Source organism: Diabrotica virgifera, chromosome 5, assembly GCF_917563875.1.
Source record: "Diabrotica virgifera virgifera chromosome 5, PGI_DIABVI_V3a".
NCBI classification, from domain to species: domain Eukaryota; kingdom Metazoa; phylum Arthropoda; class Insecta; order Coleoptera; family Chrysomelidae; genus Diabrotica; species Diabrotica virgifera.
The window spans coordinates 47,604,562-47,624,820 of NC_065447.1; the positions used below are offsets into that span (position 1 = coordinate 47,604,562).

At 32.5% G+C, this 20,259-nt stretch overlaps 1 protein-coding gene across 1 annotated transcript in view; it reads right to left on the reverse strand.

The window, feature by feature from the left end:
* Positions 1–3,608: 3,608 nt before the first annotated feature.
* Positions 3,609–20,259, reverse strand: part of LOC114331589 (uncharacterized) — a 33,167-nt gene continuing 16,516 nt past the window's right edge. Inside the window, exons 3-4 of the mRNA XM_028281196.2 lie at positions 19,487–19,786; positions 3,609–3,872 (exon numbers count right to left, since the gene is read on the reverse strand). Coding sequence (XP_028136997.1) covers positions 3,732–3,872; positions 19,487–19,786 — 441 coding nt within the window. The 3' untranslated portion in view covers positions 3,609–3,731. The remainder of the gene's footprint in view (positions 3,873–19,486; positions 19,787–20,259) is intronic.

Genomic DNA, 20,259 nt, shown 5'->3' on the forward strand with positions numbered 1-20,259 from the left:
GTGAAAACACGTTTATAATTTACGGTCGATTTAAACAAATAACCGCCAACTAAAACTTTAATAGCTAAGTTTTACTAGTGCAGTGACATAAAATACCAAGAACAGCAACTGTGAGTAAATTTTCAATATTAACTGCATCCAGACGATTTTTGTTAGGCTGATTGAGGCCAGAAATTCAGATCCACACGAATGAAAAGTAATTAGCTGACAAAAACTCGCCTAGCGAAATAACGAATTTTCAACAACAAAAGGCAGGGTCGGCCTGAGAAAAATGTTTTAGACAATAATTATATTTAACAAAATAACTTAGCAAATTTGAATATTTTAAATATAATGTCACAACCAACATTTACAAATCAATCTTCATCAACCAACACTCACCTAAATAATAATGATAGCTCCAATTTAAATAATATAAGTACCTCCAACGCATCTTATGCAAGCACTGTCTCAAAAAATATCTACAAGTATCCTAACAAGGACCAGACACTTATCTTCGGCTCCATTCAGGGAGCAAAACTTCAAGATTATCTTCTCCAATTGGGACCTCTGGTAAAACCAATAAACATCATTTTCTGTAGCAGAATTTCACACAACAGGTTATGTGTTTATCTAACCAATAAATCACTGGTTGATGAGTTTTTAACTAATCATTGTCAAATTTTTGTCAATAATAAAGTCATCAAAGCAAGACGTCTAATTTCACCAGCGGACAGACTAGTATTATCGAATGTAAGCCCAACGATCCCACATGAATCTCTTGTAACCTTACTGGAAAATATTGGATTAAAATTATTTTCTCCAATAAACTTTCTTAGAATAGGTGCATCAAATCCAGAATACCAACATATACTCAGCTTCAGAAGGCAGGTGTATATCGCTCCTTCCCCAGATATTACCATACCCGAATTCTTAGAAATAACACATGAGAATCTATCATATCATATCTTTTTAGCCCTAGACAGTCAACGCTGCTTCACTTGCAAACTATCTGGTCATGCTGCATCCCAATGCCCTTCGGGCAATACTAACCCACATACCCAACAATCATCACAACCCACACATAATGTTCAAATCTCGTCAATATCTCAACCTGAAGAAACATCTCGTAATGACGTAAATTCCCACACAATAAATAATATTCTACCCGAAAGTTCCTCAGAAGTAGAAAATTGTGCAGAAGTCGCCAATACTGCTTTAATCACATCCAATCTGGTAACAAATCCAGATCACACTGCTCAATCTCAAAATATCCCAACCTCGGACAAAACTACTAATTCAACAACTTCATCCGCAACAAAACGAACAGCTGAAGATATGTCTCCAGCTACTCCAGAAAAACAAATGCCACCCAATACTTCCACCATCTCTCTTTCCCAAACAGTCGTTCAGAAAAACAAAAAACCCAAATCTAATACATCAGATCAAGAAAAAGAACTTACGGAATCCATTATAAACTATATCGACTCCCATTCTCTTCCCTTCATAATCAACAGCCATCAGCTTAAAAAGCTCCTAGAAAATACGTACGGATCGAGGGATGTTCTTAGCGTTGCTGAAGACTTTACAGAAGATATTCCAAAACTAATAGATATGTTAAAAGGACTTCATCCCCACGCCAACACTAAGAAGCTAAAAACTCGTGTCACAAGGCTAAAAAACAAATTACTGAAGCAATCCAAAGATTTAAGTGATACCCAATCTGATATCTCAAATCTATCTCAAGATACCCAATAAATACATTCGAGTCATTACTCCAGAGGAAATTAAATAGGTACTATACCCGTTTAAATATGCTACAGCATATCATAGCCCTCCATTCTCTGGACATATTGTGTTTACAAAAAACTCACTTCCGAGACGAAAATGTTCACAAAATGAGGGGATACAATGAATTCGTTAAAAACCGAAATGTAGAAGTTGCGAGTGGCGGCGTAGCCATTAACGTCTCAAAGAATCTACAAGCAACACAACTTAAAATAAATACAAACCTAGAAGCGATAGCCGTAAAAATTAAAGCACAACTGAATTACACCATCTGCAACATATACATTCCTCCTGACCATTATTTAATTGGGGATGAATTGGAATCTCTAGTGAATCAACTTCCAACTCCTTTCATTCTTCTAGGAGATTTTAATGCCCACAATTACTCCTGAGGTTCTCAGAAAACAAACAGAAGGGAACGAATTCTATCAAACATATTCAACACCATGAACATAAGTCTACTGAATGATGGCAGCAATACTAGATTCAATATAGCTAGTGGCAATTCTTCTAGCATCGATCTTTCATTATGAAGCCCAACTATTAGTCCTTACCTAGAATGGAGAGTTATGGATGACTTACTAGGCAGTGACCACTTTCCCATAAAATTTACAAATTCAAGTATAAAAGACAAAATATCAAACGAAGATAGTATCCATCAGAAATGTAAAATAAAGAAAGCCGACTGGAGCTCTTTCTCAAAAATCATTGAGAATAACATATTTATATAAAATTAATGAGTTGAAGGACGCAAATACAGCAGTAAGTCAACTTAACGCAATAATCATAAAAGCCGCTGAATTTTGAATAGGAAAAACAAAGCATATCAAGAAATTTAAACCTGTGCCTTGGTGGAATGACGAATGTGCCGAAGCAATACAAAACATCAAATCTTCTCTAAATAGATGTAGGAGGGAGAAAATTACAACATAATTTATTGAAGCATACAAAAAAATATTTTTAGCTATTTTTAATGACTGGAAAATGGTAAAAAAAAATATTTATTAAAGTCTTACACATCCCGTTTTAGCATACCACGGTTATAAAAAGTACAATAAGTAGACCTAAAACTGCAAAGCAAAATTTACTCTTGAAAGAACAATAATATCTTCAGTAGTAAGAAACTTAAAAATAGGCGATTTTTTATGTTTTATTGCAAAATGGGAAATAAGACCTTTTATTTAGGACTTGATTCGTATATCAGAATAAAAGTCAGATAAAAATATATTGTTCTTTTCTGCGGTATGAGTACAGGTTTCGTATCTCCATTTAAATAATTAATAGGCCAACAAATAATAGGTGGATAAAACGGGACATAATGAACCTGAATGTATTCTATTTTATTTAACTTATAAGTGTCCAGTTTTGTCCAACTCACACATTTTTAAAAACAAAAATGGCTGCTACCTGAATGTAAAAGTAAAATTAGACAGTCTACACATGAGAATATTCGTTACTGAGTGGTTAATTAAATGTAATACTCACCGGAATTATATCTTTATATATGTAGGCAGTATAATGTAGAAAACAACGCACTTAAAAGTATGAAGAGCCAAAAAAATAGAGTCAAACAATTTTAAACACAAAAACTTTTCATCAAATAAATAGTGGCCTCGAGTTAAAACGAACTGAAAATGTTAAAATAACGACTGGTAACAAGTTTCCGTCATTGTCCGATTGATAGCAGCACTAGGAGGGTCTCTAGGCTAGGTATCCCGTTTTATCCGACTCTCCCGTTTTATCCAACTCTCACCTACTGATTTATTCTTTAAAATGTGCTTTAACTGAAAGAAAATTTGGGGCATCCTGTAAGGAGAAAGGTACAAAAGTAGAAAAAGATCTTGTAAAATTTTTACCGTTTATAATAACAACACAGAATTAAAAATTAATTTACTAACTTAGAATAAATACAATTTCCTGAAGATACCAAATACTACAAAGCATTAAATATACTAAGGTATGAGTTATAAAAAGTTATTTTTGTACAAATGTCTCAGCACCGATAAACTAGCTCTTTTAAAACCAGCAGAATCCGTCTTCTGCATCATTTGGCTGATATCTCCGCTTTGGGAGTCTGCGTCCAACAGCTCAGCGATATCTGGAGTCTAAAAATATTATCATGATTGAATTCATTTTTAAACAAACTATTATAAACAAATATATAAAATTGAAATTAATAAAAGTAATGTAATTTCACTTTGGCTTAATTTTTACTATTTATGACGTTATTCTAATTGGGTCAAAAACAATATGTGTAATGTTTCTCGTAAGCAACGGTTTTAGCCTTTAACTACACGCGCTGGCGTATTTTGTACGCCAAATATAAGAATTATACTGCAAATATACTTAAAAATTTAATTTTTGACCTTGTTTATGTCTCTAACCTATCACTGGAATGTGCTTTACAATTTGGTTTTAGTTTCGTTATAATCGGCGTTCTAAAAAGATCGTAATTTACAGTTTATTATTTGTTGTTTCCGGTGGCGGACAATATGCGCCACGATTATATTAATATAAGTAGTAATTTTCAAATGTTTTTTAGTCATTATGGCAGAAAATATATTCTTCTTTATAAACAATACTTTTTCTCCCGTAAAAAATCACATTTCAAAAAAATTTTTATTAGCAATTTTATTTATCATGGAATCCAGTTATTCCATGATTCCAGTTATAAATCCCAATTGGCTTACTGAGAAGGAACTCTAAGTATTTAATAATGCCGAATAAGGTTTATAACAAAAACTAAGTGTATTTTTTCAAAAAAAAAATAAACAAATCCGATGTAATTGTGTATTTTCTTGTGGCGTATAAAGTACGCCACGCGTGTAGTTATGTCATAACTTGATGCGCGGGTAGTTAAAGGTTAATGAAACAAAAGTTTCCGACCTAAGGCCGGCTTACATTGAACTAACTACATAAAAACAAGGGGATGTAAACATACAAATCCATTACCCTAAGATTATTTATGAAGTTATTATACCCGTAATTATTGCCTGATAATTCAATCCGATACTCTGAGTACGTTATCTCCTGTATAATATAACTAGAACGTATGTAGTGATTGAATAAACCCACGTAAGCTACTTTGTTTATAATTATTCCTGCCTCCTGAAGTTAAATACGATCTATTCAATCATGAGATACAGTTAGAAAAACCAGTTAGATATCTAATAGCTGACGAGGATCCTTTCATATGTCAATAAGACTAATAAGAATCAAATTATCACTCGGACTTCTGTATGAGCTTTCGTAACGTTCGGTTGTGTGACAGTTCAGTGTGGAAGTGATAATTCAAAAAAAACGCAGGCGGCAAAAACAAAATAGGAACTACATAATAGAGGTAACTAACACATTTCCTATCTGTTGAATTCCTAAATTTCCTGTACTTTCTTTGAATAAAATAAATTATACATTATCTAGTTAGGTAAAAAAGAGACAGCTTTGCATTACACGGTTAATTATGGGGGATACTACGGGGGGGGGCTAACCCCCCCCCCCGGTGATGAGGAGATGTTAGATAATATAGAAAACACTGAAAATAATAGTAGTTTAAATAATACACCATTACTTGATAGCAATGCTAATTCAATCACTAATAATAACAATGAAATAAAAAAAGGAAAAAAACATTTCTATTATCAGTACACTGATACCGGTCCCTTTGAGGTATTTATGGAGTCAAAAGGCGATAACGTCGGTAATTATAGTTTTTTGAAATTAGCAAAATACATAAATGACAAAAAAATCGAGAATGTACTTAAACTTAGCAAAAAAGGAAAAAACCGAATTAGCGTTGCTTTCAAGAAATGGGAGGATGCTAATAAATTTGTTTTAAATGACGTGGTCAGAAATGATGGATATGAATTGTTTATTCCGGCAAATAACGTAACATGTAGGGGAGTCGTTAATAATGTAGATACTAGTATATCGGATGCAGATCTAATCAAATTTTCGGGATTGGCTTCGGTCAACATTAAAGTACTAGAAATAAGACGATTTAAACGGAAGTCTAAATATGACACGGAGAAATATATTGATACAGAAACGGTCGCATTTACCTTTTCGGGAAAAGTAATCCCGAAGGAAGTGAATATATATGGGATCCCTTTTAGGGTAAAACCATACATGATACCAGTGGTTCAATGTTATCGGTGTTTTCTTTTTGGACACACAAAAAATCTTTGTAGAGGGGGAGAAAAATGCAAAAACTGCGCGGAAAAAATACATGAAGGGGATTGTTCGATGAAATGTTTACATTGTAATAGCAGCTTTCATATAAGTACCTATGAGGAGTGTCCAGAGTATGTGAGACAGCGGAATATTAAGGCTGTCATGTCTCTGGACAATCTTTCATACTACGAGGCATGCGAGAGATTTCCTTATGTTTCTACTAGAAAATCGCAAGAGAATAATATATTCAGAATGAGCCAGGAGGAATTCCCAACATTACATAAAACTCAAACAAATAATTTAGAGACAATTCCCATCAATATGCGATGGATAGAAAATGTAAAGAGTAACCCTGAACACCTGTTTAGTAGAAAAATTGAGAATAACTCAAACAAAAATAAAAGAAAGGCTAATGAAACAAATAAGACATACAATAAAGAAGTACACAATCAATATTTATTATCTCCAAATGGGAGAAGCGAAGAGAGAGCTCGTGCAGTAAACAATGAGACTCCTGGATGTTCCCGTACAGAGCAACTAGAGAGGGACACAGAAAAAACACTGAATGCGATATTAAAAAAACTAGATTGGAAACATAAGGAACATATAATCAATTACTTTAACCAGCTATTTATACATGAAAGCTCATCGAACCAAAAGTTGCTAGATTTAGATGGATATCAAGAATCCACTTATTATCCAATGGAACATAAAAAGTTTAAGCAGTAACTATAACAGTCTGAAATATTTCATAAGCGAACATAGACCCAAATTAATTCTATTAAATGAAACTTGGCTAAAAAATAATCATCACTTCTATCTAAGAGGATATGAAATACATAGGTTGGATCGAGGGGATGGTTATGGTGGCCTAGCTACTGTGGTTCATAATAGTCTGGATCACAAAATAGTATATAGGTATAATAATAATGTTAGTAAAATTCAAATTTTAGCAACAAAAATAATAGATTGGGACATTACAGTTATTAACATTTATATCCATCCTAGGGCAAAAATAAATTTAAATAGTTGGGTTGGACGCATAAATAAAATCAGGGGAAATAAAATTTTAATGGGGGATATGAATGCACATAACGCACTTTGGGGAAGTCAAGTGTCTGTTAATGTTAATGGAAGAATAATTGCTGAATCCTTAGAGGATTTGGATCTAGTTTGCTGCAATGACGGGAGACCCACGCGGATTACCCTACCTGGACAGAATGCCTCAGCGGTAGACCTAACACTAATTTCCTCGGAAATTGCAAATATATGCCAATGGGATGTGTTAGAGGATTCTGGAGGCAGTGATCATTTTCCAACTTCTTGCAAAATCGCAATTGTAAATGAAAATATAGTAACACAAAAAAGTCATAAAAGAAATACAAAGAATGTCAATTGGGAGAATTATGCTTCAAAAATAGAAGACTTGATGAAGAATGGGTGTGAAGACTATAATTCATTTACACAAATTATGGAAATGGTGAGTGATGAGGAAATACCTCTCTTGAAAACAGAAAAATCTATAAGAAAAAAGAAAAGCCCTCCCTGGTGGGATAAGGAATGCTCTAATTTAATAAAAACAAGAAAAGAAAAAATTAAAAAATATAAGGAAGAAGCAAGCAATGAAAATTATATTGAAATCAAAAAAATATTTGCATACAGTAAAAAAATATTTAAAACAAAAAAAAGAAATAGCTTCAAAAGCTTTTGCAATGGATTGACAAGGGACACTCCTCTATCTGAAATATGGCGAACAGTTAAGCTATTCTCCACATATCAAAATGCTGTAATCCCTGCTAAACTTCCCAACAAAAACATAGCTCAGAACATATTAAATAATTTGGCAATTGACATAACAGATCCTGAGTTCACGGTTACCCTAACTAACGAGGATGTGGAGGACATTTCAAAGCAAGAAATAATAAGTGTCATAAATAAAAAGGATAAGGCTACTGGCTTAGATCTTGTAACATATAGCATGATAAACAGACTTCCCCTAGTGGCGCTAGATGCATTGTCAAAAATATTTAATCAAATAGTTAAAAGAAACACAGGTTTTCCACAAGAATGGAAAAACACCCTTGTCATTCCCTTTTTAAAACCCAATAGAGACCCTTTATGTGAGGATAATTATAGAAACATAGCTCTAGAGTCATGTGTAGGCAAAATTTTGCAAAATATAATTAAATTAAGAATAGAACAAATAACGGAAAAAAAATCGATACTAAGCCCTAAGCAGTTAGGTTTCAGAAGAAACAAAGGGTGCAACGATAACTTAGCTTTAACAATTAATTATATTAGAACTGGATTTAGTAAAAATTTAAATACAATTGGAATTTTTTTGGATATGAGTAGGGCATATGATACAGTCAATATATATTTGCTATATAAATACTTATTAAAGTATGACATCCCAATAACTTATGCAAACTTGATCTTGCAATTTTTGCTCAACAGAAATATCTACGTTAAAGACAAATCAAATAATATATTAGGCCCAATGCAAGCATCCACTGGATTGCCTCAAGGGTCTCCACTCAGTCCAATATTATTCAATCTCTATACTAGATCCCTACATGATTTAATAAACCATGAGATGGAGTGTTTTCAATATGCAGATGATTTTGTAATTCTGGTGCAAGGATCTGATATATACAAGCTAATTAATTCCTTAAATACCCATATAATAAATTTATAGGAGTGGTTTGAGAAAAACAACTTTAAAATTTCAGCACACAAATCAAAAGCAATAATATTTAGAAAAAGAAGTCAGGCTTATAACTTCCCACATTTGATATATCAAAATATGGAAATTCCATGCAAAAATGAAATAAAGTATCTGGGATTTCATTTACAGTGCAATTTGAATATGACAATTCAAATTAACTACATGATAACTAAAGCAAACAAAGGAATAAACGTCATGAGAGCAATTTGTGGTACAAAATGGGGAGCTGACCCGAACATTCTTTTGAGTTTATACAAGGAATAGTTAGATCTCATTTAGATTACGCAGCCAATCTTTTAAACCCCTGCAGTAAAAGTTTGATGATGAGGTTGGAACAAGTACAGAATGTTGCCTTGAGAATCGTAACGGGTTGTCTACGTTCTACACCCATCTTAATATTGCAAGCAGAATGTTCAGTAACAACGTTACAAGTTAGAAGGGAGATACTAGCACATAAATATATACTCAAACAAATGCCGGAAAAAAACAATATCATAGTAAAGAGTCTAAATAAGCTAAACGAAGCAATAAATGCAAACAATAGATTCTGGAGGAACAAGGTCATACCAGATTACTCACTAGCATATACAAATATACTCAAAAAAACAAAAAACATAATTAGATATAAAATCAATCCTATATATGAGGTAGAAAGAAAAACTCTTCTATACCCCATTACAATTAAAAGTCTAGAATTTGAAAAATATGAAATTGAATCGAACGAAAGGTTCATAGCTAAATATGGTGGAATATATAATAATCATACCCACGTATATACAGATGGATCAATAGACCCACAAACAAATCAATCGGGATTTGGAATTTACATCCCAAGCATCAATTATAAATATTCGTCACGACTCCATAACTACACACAAATCTGCACAACTGAAATAATAGCGGTATACAAAGCCATGTCGGTATGTATTGAAAAGGAAATCATGAAAGCAGTGATCTTTGTAGATTCAAAAAGTGCCTTATCCAAAATATCTAGTCACAAATGGGACCAAATGGATTATGTAACTATAATGACCAAAAAACTACTGGTAGATGCAAATAATATGGGATTTTCAATAGGATTAGAATGGGTACCGGGACATCAGGGGATTAAAGGCAACGAGGTGGCAGATAGCTTGGCCAATATTGGGAGAGAATTAAGAGTACCATATGATGTAAAAAACATCAGCACAGATATCTTTTGTGTTACAAAAAAGAACATCTTGACTCAATTTTACAATAACTGGTATTCCCAAATTAAAGGTAAATATCCGGACTATTATGGACTGCAGGATAGTTTCCCTATAAAACATTGGTATAACAAATGTGGATATTTGGGTAGGAACAATATTACTAACCTTAATCGTTTACGAAGTGGACATTGCAAAACTCCTTGTTATCTCCACAAAATAGGCAAAACGGAAACACCGATATGCGAATGCGGTACTATGGGAACATTGGTACACATCATCTTTGAGTGCCCCATAAATAAACATAAAGATATGGATTTGTATCTAGAACTAATAAAAGCTGGAATAGACAGTCCAATATCTTTACAGAGCATTTTATATAAACCCTCGAATAAAGTTATTAAGATAATCAATAAATTTATCAAATTTTTTCAAGTAGATCTATAGAATTTTCAAAAAATAATAATAACAATAACAATAAATAAATACTTCAGAAAATACAGGGAATCTCCTAAAATGTCAAAAATTATATTTGTATCCTTAAAATCCTTAATCCTAACCGAAGGTAGCCAGCCCTAAACCTATGTGAAAATGTTTGGAAGCTACCCCCAAACGAGAAAAGTCTTAAGTTAACCTTAAATGTTGTAACACTTTTCCCCCTCTACAGAAAAACAAGAAGAAGGACAAGGACCACATAGGACCAAAAAAAAAATAGATCTGAAGTTGACAGGACACCTGGTTGTGCATTGCCTTGAGCAAGACGCGCATAACCAATAACATGTACTGGGTAAATGATTAAAAAAAAAATCGAAACCCAAAAAAAAAGGAAGAAGAAGAAGAAATTATCACTCAAACCATTTAAAAAGACAGCACTATTATATTTAGCTTAAAACATGTGGCCTAACGAAGATGCATGGTTTAAAAACCGGCGAACAAAAGTTTTATCAAAAAACGACTATCCGTCACTTTAAACAAGAAATTTCATAAATGGAAGCAAAGAAATCATGTAACAATACAAACAATCCGGAAATTTTTACAAGAAGAGGTTTAAAGATAACGAAAATATCATAAAGGGCTTATTAGAAAAATAGAATAAGATAGAAAATAAATACACCACAAAAATTTTAAAACAACCAATACACCAACTAGGGCTTCCAATCCCGCAGCCTGAGTTCAATCTCGGTATTTGCGGGACTACGAATTTTCAATCCCGCGGGATCTCGGTATTTGCGGGATCCCGCATGTTGAAAATAGTCATATTTATATAAGTCAAATAAAACAATAAATTAATCAACTAACTCCACATTTAGGTATTTAGTATTACTATTAGCATGAGATCAAAACTGTTTTTTCTTCACAAAAAACAGTAACAAATACTGAAAAAACAAAAAATCTCTGTATCTGTATACACCGTTCTTAGGCGTCAACGCCCTTCGGTAGGGATCTATGGAGGAGTATCACCAAGCCACAAGCCCTTATCCCTTGCCGTACCGCTCCTCCATAGACCGATCCGACGCCACTTTATCCAGACCAAGCCGTAGACTCTATTGAGTTTTATACTACGGCGTTGGCCTTTTATAAATTTCATGACCTAGCTGAGGCTCGAACCAGCGACCGCAAAGCAAATCCACTAAACTTGTCGATAGACTGAGCCCCAGCTAACTGGACCGTCAAGACCGACAAAAAATCTACCTTCTTCAAAAAATACACCAACAAAATTTTAAAAATCAACGAAAAAACCCATTTTCAACTGAAAATTAATAAAGTCTACTAATTTAGTTGCTATATTACTTAGATCGGAACCCGATGATGGAACCTCTACATGACATTGTTTCTCACGTGTTTCTTACTTGATCAGCCTATTTGTCATCATTGCTCTCAGATGAATTTCAAAGGCTGAAGTTCATTCCCGTTACAAAATCATTAATTTCTTTTCGAAGTAAACTTTTTGGGGGGAGATGAAAAGTTTCATCGTCACACGACGCTTGGTAACTACGAGTCTTTTGGAGATAAATCAGTAGTGCAGTCACATGTCTACGTCGTTGTTAAATACGGCGCAAAGACAAAGCTAATTCTGAAGCTAACCTTAAATAAGTTTTTTCCAGTTTTTTTATAATTTTGAGCGTAGCTACAGCAGTAATGTACGCTTTTTTCAGTCCCGCAAATCCCGCGGATCCCGCGCCTGTAATCCCGCATCACGCGGGATTGGAAAATGACGCGGGATTCCGCAATACCGAGATCTCGGTATTGCGGGATTGGAAGCCCTAACACCAACATTTATTACGTCAATATTTCCGTTTTTGTTTTTGAAAACTCAATACTTTTTGAGTTATTTGTGATTGACATTTTGTCATTTTCTTAAAAAGTAGCACTTTTTCGGACGGTTTTTTGCAAATCCCATAAGAATTGTGTATCTAAAGAAAAAACTATACATTTTTGTAGGTAAAAAATAAAGAGACTCATTTCTTCATAAATCTTCTAGTTTTAATACAAATATAGATATAGTAGGTGAAAAGATTTTTTTGGTTCATGCTCAGATCGGTGTATTCAACTTAAAATAACAGAGAAATGGTCGATTTTAGGGGTATAATACTGCAAATACTTTTTGTAGTGCTTGAAAATACCTTTAACACAAGCACTCTTAAATGTTGATTAAATTCAAACTGAGCGAGATATGGTGTATAAAAATTGATGACTAACGTACCGGGTGTCCCAATAAGAATGGCTCTCGGCCATATCTCAGGAACCGTTTATAGTAGAGCTTTGAAATAAAAAATTTTATAACAAAAGTTGCCTCAGGAAAAGCCTGGAAATTATTTTCATAATTGTGGGTCCACCACTAGAGGGCGTAATTGAATATCAAAAATAAAAAATCTAAATTTTACAAAAGTTTCCTAATGAAGGGGCACTGAAAATCCGATTATTGTATTCTTCATCAAATTCCGCGCATATTTGATTTAACAAGTTTAACTCTACCTTTGTAAATAAGAGGTGGGGGTGAGTGGGAACCTTGTTATGAAAAAATGGCTGTAAGTCCGGTTCTGCTAAATCAAATTTTGAAAACTGGGTCTTGTTGAAGACAGATCTTTTTCTTCAATGTAAGCGTAATAATTTTGAACCATCCTAATAAGTAATAAGCCAGCTGGGAGGCGTTATTTAATTTTTTTCAGAAATCTAGTTTTCTTTGGAAAATATTAAATACAAGTATGCATTTCTAATCATACTTTATAAAATTAGATTAAATTAGCAATAGAATAGCGAAAACCGCATGTCGATAGCTTTTTTCTATCTCAAGATATCTCGAGAAACGTGTAAATTTTATACATAACTGTTACTATCACCGGTAAACTAAGTTAATGAAAAGTAGTGTGCTGTGGAAATAACATTTTCCAGATGTCAACGTATAAACATATAATTAATTAAAACAACAATATAAAGAGAAACAATACTATTAAAATTAAATATAACACAGAACAAAAAGAACTACTTAGTGACGACCTAAATATTCAAATTGTTGCCCATCATACACTACTCTAGAATACATTATCCAGAGAATACTAAACGCCATTCAAAGCATATCGAGAGCAGAAATTGAGACTGCTGTTCAATCTACTCTTGAAAGAGTAAATGTTTGCAACGAAAATGATGGGAAAAAATTTGAACGTTTATGTCATCACTAAATAGTTGTTTTTATTTCTTTGTAATAGGGCTTTTCAACGCTTCTCATTTGTTTCGAGCCTCTGTCATATGCCGTATAATCCGTGTATAATATTAATATACGAGATATGAACGAGGCTCGAAACAAATGAGAAGCGTTGAAAAGACCTAATATACGTTTTCAGCTGGAAAATGTTTCTTTGTTGTTTCCATAGCACACTACTTTTAATGAATTATTTCGTTTACCGGCGACAGTAACAGTTATGTTTTTAAATTTACACGTTTTGTAAGATATCTCGAGATAGAAAAAAGGTATTAACATGCGGTTTTCGCTATTCTGTTGCTAATTTTGTCTAATTTTGTAATATGGTAATAAAAATGCATGTTTGTATTTAATATTTTCCAAGGAACACTAGATTTCTGAAAAAAATTAAATAACGCCTTCTAGCTGGCATATTACTCAGTAAGTTGGATCGAAATCATAACTTTTACATTGACGAAAAAGATCTGTCTTCAACAAGACCAAGTTTGCAAAATTTGATTAAGCAGAACCGGATTTACAGCCAGTTTTTCATAACAAGGTTCCCACTCACCCCCACCTCTTATTTCCAAAGGAAGACCTAAACTTGTCAAATCAAATATGCGTAGAATTTTATGAAGAATACGACGATCGGATTTCCAGTGCCCCTTCATTAGGAAAATTTTGTAAAATTTAGATTTTTTAATTTTTGATATTCAATTACGCCCTCTAGCGGTGGTCCCACATTTATGAAAATAATTTCCAAGCTTTTCCTGAGGCAACTTTTGTTATAAATTTTTTTATTTTAAAGCTCTACTATAAACGGTTCCTGAGATATGGCCGAGAGCCATTCTTATTGGGACACCCGGTACATAAAAAATGAGAAATATGTTTAACCCCTCATCTACCAGAATTTAAATGCATCGTTTTCTTCTACAGTACCCCTTATTTTAGTGTTATTTGTATATTCAAAAAGTTGGATGAGATTTTTTTTTTGATTTAGCTAATGCCTCGACAACGCTAATACCTCGACAACTAATGGCCATTGGCATGGTGATGGTACTGTATGGATTTTCCCAGAGTAGGTACCTAGTGTATGTGTAGTGTGTGTATTGAGTGTCTTGTTACTTTGCAAAGTCGACGTCATTGTCTTTGCAAAGATACGCTAATTGTATCCGAACGTCTGCGGTCCCTCCGGTGAGTACCGATCCCACAAGGACAGAAACTATTTTCATTTATTAATTTATAATAAACGAAAAATCTCTGACCCTGGTGAGATTCGAACTCACGACCATTCGGACCTTTCGATCCAAAGGTAGGCGCTCTTACCACTGAGCCACAGAGGGGGTCATGGACGAGAGTAAAATGAATGGTATTTGAAAAAAATCTATTTACCTATCCATTTATCCATTAATGAAAATCTATTTATTTTATCCATTTTTAAATTTTCTTAAAAATCTGCCTTTTTCTCCATGAAACTCGAAAATGATAAGATATACAAAAAAAAAACAAAAAAAAATGGATTTGTATGATTGTATCTCTTATAACGGCACATTTTATAGGATAGACTTTGAATTAGGAGATACGTAGATGCTATTCCCAAAATTTCAATAAAATTCATGCCGTAGGATAGAATTCGGAGGCAATATACTGTTTTTTCTCTCATTGACTGGCGCATATCGACTGTGTACACACATACGCAAGTAGCACAATAAAAACATTTTAGTTTTATTTTAGGTTTATAGAGGTTTTATTATGGTAAATAAGAAAATACTGGGTTTAAACTTACGTTGTAGATATACTGCCAGAACTTTAAAACTGTTAAGCATTTGTCACTAGTTTTAAAGTATCTAATAAGAGTATCAAATAAGATTAATTAATTTTTGATAGATACTTTGTCTTATTGTAGTTTTAAAATGGTATATTCTCAGTTCACTTTAAAACCAATCAGTTTTATAAAGAACTTCCGGACTGTTTGGTTTTATTAGATTCTTTTTTGTTATGTTTTTGTTTTAAAGCAGTTTAAAATATTCTCCTAATATGACTAATAAAACCTATTATTAAAACTATTTGATCTCAAGACTATTATGTCAGTAAAACATATGCCTTAAATATATTTTTTTAGTTGTTTTTAACGTTGCTTTCTTAAAAGCAATTCGTAGGCTATATTAATACCAAACGCTCTTAACTGAGTCAATTTGATTATCGTATAGACTAAACTACCCAAGTAGCACCGAACGGGTTTATTAAGTCTTTTAACCCGGCACCTGCCACGTGGCTTTGCAAGGCGCCAACTGCCACGTGGGGTGCTCACAGCACCCCTTAAACATTTTCTGTGATCTACTTGTTTTAAAAACAAAATAATGTGTTGAGTAACACAAGAATATAAAAAACATGTTTTATTGGTTTATTAGCCACTAATATGTTATAAAAGTTAAAAAATAAAATGAAAAAGGTGTCATAAGCAAATTAGCAAGTACCAAGCCATAATAAATGAAGTCAAGTAAAATATCTAAAAAAATTAAGATTTAGTGAGTATATAGTTTATATTAATAATTTAAATCATTTATTTCAATAAAACATGTAATTTTGACCTGTTTATCAAAAATACATAAAAAATTTAAAACTTAAAGTGCCAGATGATGACACCCCAATTCGATTTTAGAGCTATAAGTTCAGAATGACACTAAATAACCACTTCAAACACTAACACATCTATGCTATATAATATTATAGAAAGCTACTATGACGCACAGCTCCGTTACCAAACTTGAAATACCAAATATTTGATAAAAATGTGAAACCCGGCACCTGCCACCCACGTGGCAGGTGCCGGGTTAAGGATGCTTTAAAACTGTAGACTAAAACTAAAATTAAAACCATTTGGTTTTTAAGTGAACCTTAAGGTTGAAATAAAACCGCTTTCAGTATAAAAGGGCCCACTCTGAAAGAGGTCAATAAAACCAAAAATGAAAAATTTTAAAACTTTGTTTTCTTAAGCAACTGGTTTAACGCTGCTGTGAAGGTGCTTTTAAAACCATGTTAAAAGACACTTTAAGTGCAGACAGTTTTATAGAAAAAGGGTAAAAGTTTTTTAAATGGAGACTTTTAAGGTCAATTTACCATATTAAATGATTCTTTAAACCCATATATTCCATGTAGGCCAACAAATTTTTACATGTGTTATGATAGGTAAATACGTATTTGTAACCATAAAATAATAAAAAGTAATTGGTTATTTCTGACTTTCAGGGAAGAAAAACACTTGCGCACCCAACTTTATTGATAATGTTAACAAAAATAGGTCTAAATAATTCACGCCCCCTAAAATTTCTCACTTTTGGCGATTAAAAAATAAAAAAAAATTAAATTCAAAAAATATTAATTTGAAAGAAAAATAATTTTATCTACAATTTCAATGTTTTAATGTTAAAATAAATCGAATTTATGTTTGTAAGACGCTTATTTATAATTTTCATGTAAGCCTTATTTTGCAATCTATCATGGCTTTCACCATCTCCAGAAAGCAATATGGCCGAAATCCAAATAAATCTATTTGGTCTATCGACAGAGAATTGTTAAGAGCAAATGGTTTTATTTCATACCTTTCCAAGAGTATGTATCCTACATAAAAGCAAGGTTGCCTTGGAATTAAAATCGTTTAGTTTTAATGCTGCTGTCAATAATGCCACTCGGTTTTAATGTGAATCTAACCTAAAATCGAGGCGTCGTAGTGCTGTGTGTGTTGCATTTTTCTTTTAAAATGACCAGTTCGTTTATATTTTAATTACTTGAGACTTATTTCTTCCCTACTAACTGTACTTCTGTTTCGCTCTAAAACAAATAGCCGACTATTTTGGATATGAAAGAAGAGGAGATGAGTTTAGTTTTATTGTTTCTAACAAGAAGTATAGTTTAGTCTTTACGGTAACCAAATTGATTCAGTTAAGAGCGTTTGGTTTTATTATAGCCTACTTATTGCTTTTATGAAAGCAACTTTAAAGAAAACTAAAAAAATAGTTTTAAGGCATATGTTTTACTGACATAATAGTCTTGAGATCAAGTAGTTTTAATAATAGGTTTTATTAGTCATATTAGGAGAATCTTTAAAAGTGCAATAAAACTGAAAGATAACAAACTAGTATCTAATAAAACCAAACAGTCCGGAAGTTTTTCATAAAACTGATTAGTTTTAAAGTGAACTGAGAATAAACCATTTTAAAACTACAATAAGATAAATTAGCTATTAAGATTAATTAGTCTTATTTGTTGATACTCTTATTAGTAAAACTAGTGACAAATGCTTAACAGTTTTAAAGTTCTGGCAGTATATCTACAAGGTAACTTTAAAACCATTATCATCTTATTTACCACAATAAAACCTTTATAAACCTTAAATAAAACTAAAATGTTTTTATTGTGCTACTTGGGTATGCTTCTTATTAGAACCACTAAAACTAAACCCATCCCTCTTCTTTCATGTCCAAAATGGTCGGCCATTTGTTTTAGAGCGAAACAGTGGTGTAGTGTGTTGTAATAAGTGGAATTACAATTAGTATGAAAGAAATATGTCTCAAGTACTTAAAATATAAACGAACTGGTCATTTTAAAAGAAAAATACAACACACAACACTACGACGCCTCGATTTTAGGTTAGATTCACATTAAAACCGAGTGGCATTATTGACAGCAGCATTAAAACTAAACTGTTTTAACTCACCGGTAACCTTGCTTTTATGTAGGATATATGCCCTTGGCAAGGTATAAAATAAAACCATTTGATCTTATCAATTCTCTATCGATAGACCAAATAGTTTTATTTGGATTTCGGCCATATTGCTTTCTGGAGATGCTGAAAGCCATGATATATTACAATATAAAGCTAACATAATAATTATAAATAAACGACTTAAAGACATAAATTCGATTTATTTTAACATTTAAACATTAAAATTGTAGATAAAATTAATTTTCTTTCAAATTAATGTTTTTCGGATTTAAATTTTTTTTATTATTTTTATTTTTTAATCGCCAAAAGTCAAAAATTTTAGGGCGTGAGTTATTTAGACTTCTTTGTGTTAACATTATCAGTAAAGTTGGGTGCGCAAGTGTTTTTCTACCTTGACAGTCCGAAATAACCAAGTACATTTATTATTTTATGATTACAAATGCGTATGTACCTATCATAACATAACACATGTAAAAATTTGTTGGTTTATATGGGGTAGGTATATGGGTTTAAAGAATCATTTTTAATATGGTAAATCGTCTTTAAGAGTCTCCATTTAAGAAACCTTTTTAAGTTTGCTATAAAATTGTCTCCACTTAAAGTGTCTTTTAACATGGTTTTAAAAGCACCTTCACAGCATATTTAGAACCAGTTGCTTAAGAAAACAAAGTTTTAAGAAGGTTTTTATAAAACCTTTTAAAAACCAAATGGTTTTAATTTTAGTTTTATTCTACAGTATTAAAGCATCCTTCAAAGACTTAATAAACCCTTTCGGTGCTACTTGGGTAATGTCCTATCTGACATTTTTCTCATTTTTCGCGGCATTGGAACCTAACCACTATAATACATTATTGCAATATAGTAACAAATAATCAATCATTTAATTTGGCGCTAATTTTAACTTTTTCATTAGGTCCTAACTGCCGAGCAACAAGCATTCGGTCCTAACTGCCATGACGAAGAGTCTATGTCATGTAGAAAATTGCAAACTAAAATAGATTTTACTCTCTCCTGAAAAGTTATATACAAAAAAATCATATAGGACATTATGCAGGTACACAGTTGATATGTACGTATCAAGATAAACGAGTACATCAAAAACAAAGATTTCAACAGATCCCAGATATACAATCTTGTCTGAGACAATTAATACATAATATGATAGAAAAATGTATCAATAGTCATCAATATTAATTAATAGTAATGGTAGAAATCTGCAAAAAACTTACTTCACTTGGATCCAAGTTTTTGTTACTCCATATAAGCAACCCCATTAATACACCAAATGCGTTTTGTTCTTTCCATTCTTTTTGTAATTCTGTAAATGGCAGAACTTTTTCTGCACTACATCCATACCCCCTTAACGTCTCACTAAGGCTTTTGTGATATATTTCAAGGAAACGATCCAGTTTAGATATGCTTTCTTCGTCAGCCCCTGAGTAGAAACTATACGTCAGATCTAGAACAGGTGAACCTACCGCAGCCATTTGGAAGTCGAACAATTTAATATCTTCTATATCTCCCGATTTCTAAAAAGATTGATCAATATTAGTTTGTTTTTAAATTTACAAAATGTCATAATATAGTACGAAGTGAACAAAGTGGGAATAAAATTTGGAGGAACATGGTCAGCATCAAGAGGTAATGCTATTGAAATCCTTAGGAAAACGCCAGCAAAGAATTTTGAGAATATAGAGACTTAATAGATTCTTCAAACCACCTCAAACTAGGTACAAGAAAAAATAGAAGAAAAGAAGGATTTATATAAAAGTGGCAAGGAAATTGGTCGGACACAGATTTTAAAAACTATATGGTCGTAAAAAAGGAAGCGAAAGTAGGGGTGGCAAAAGCTAAATAAAGCGGAAGCGTATATAAATCTATACGATCAACGTAATACCAGAAAAGGCGAAAAAAAGATATATAAAATATACAAACAGAGAACAAAGAAAGAAAGATTTTAATCAGATTAGATGTGTCCGAGAGGTGCATAACAAAATACTAA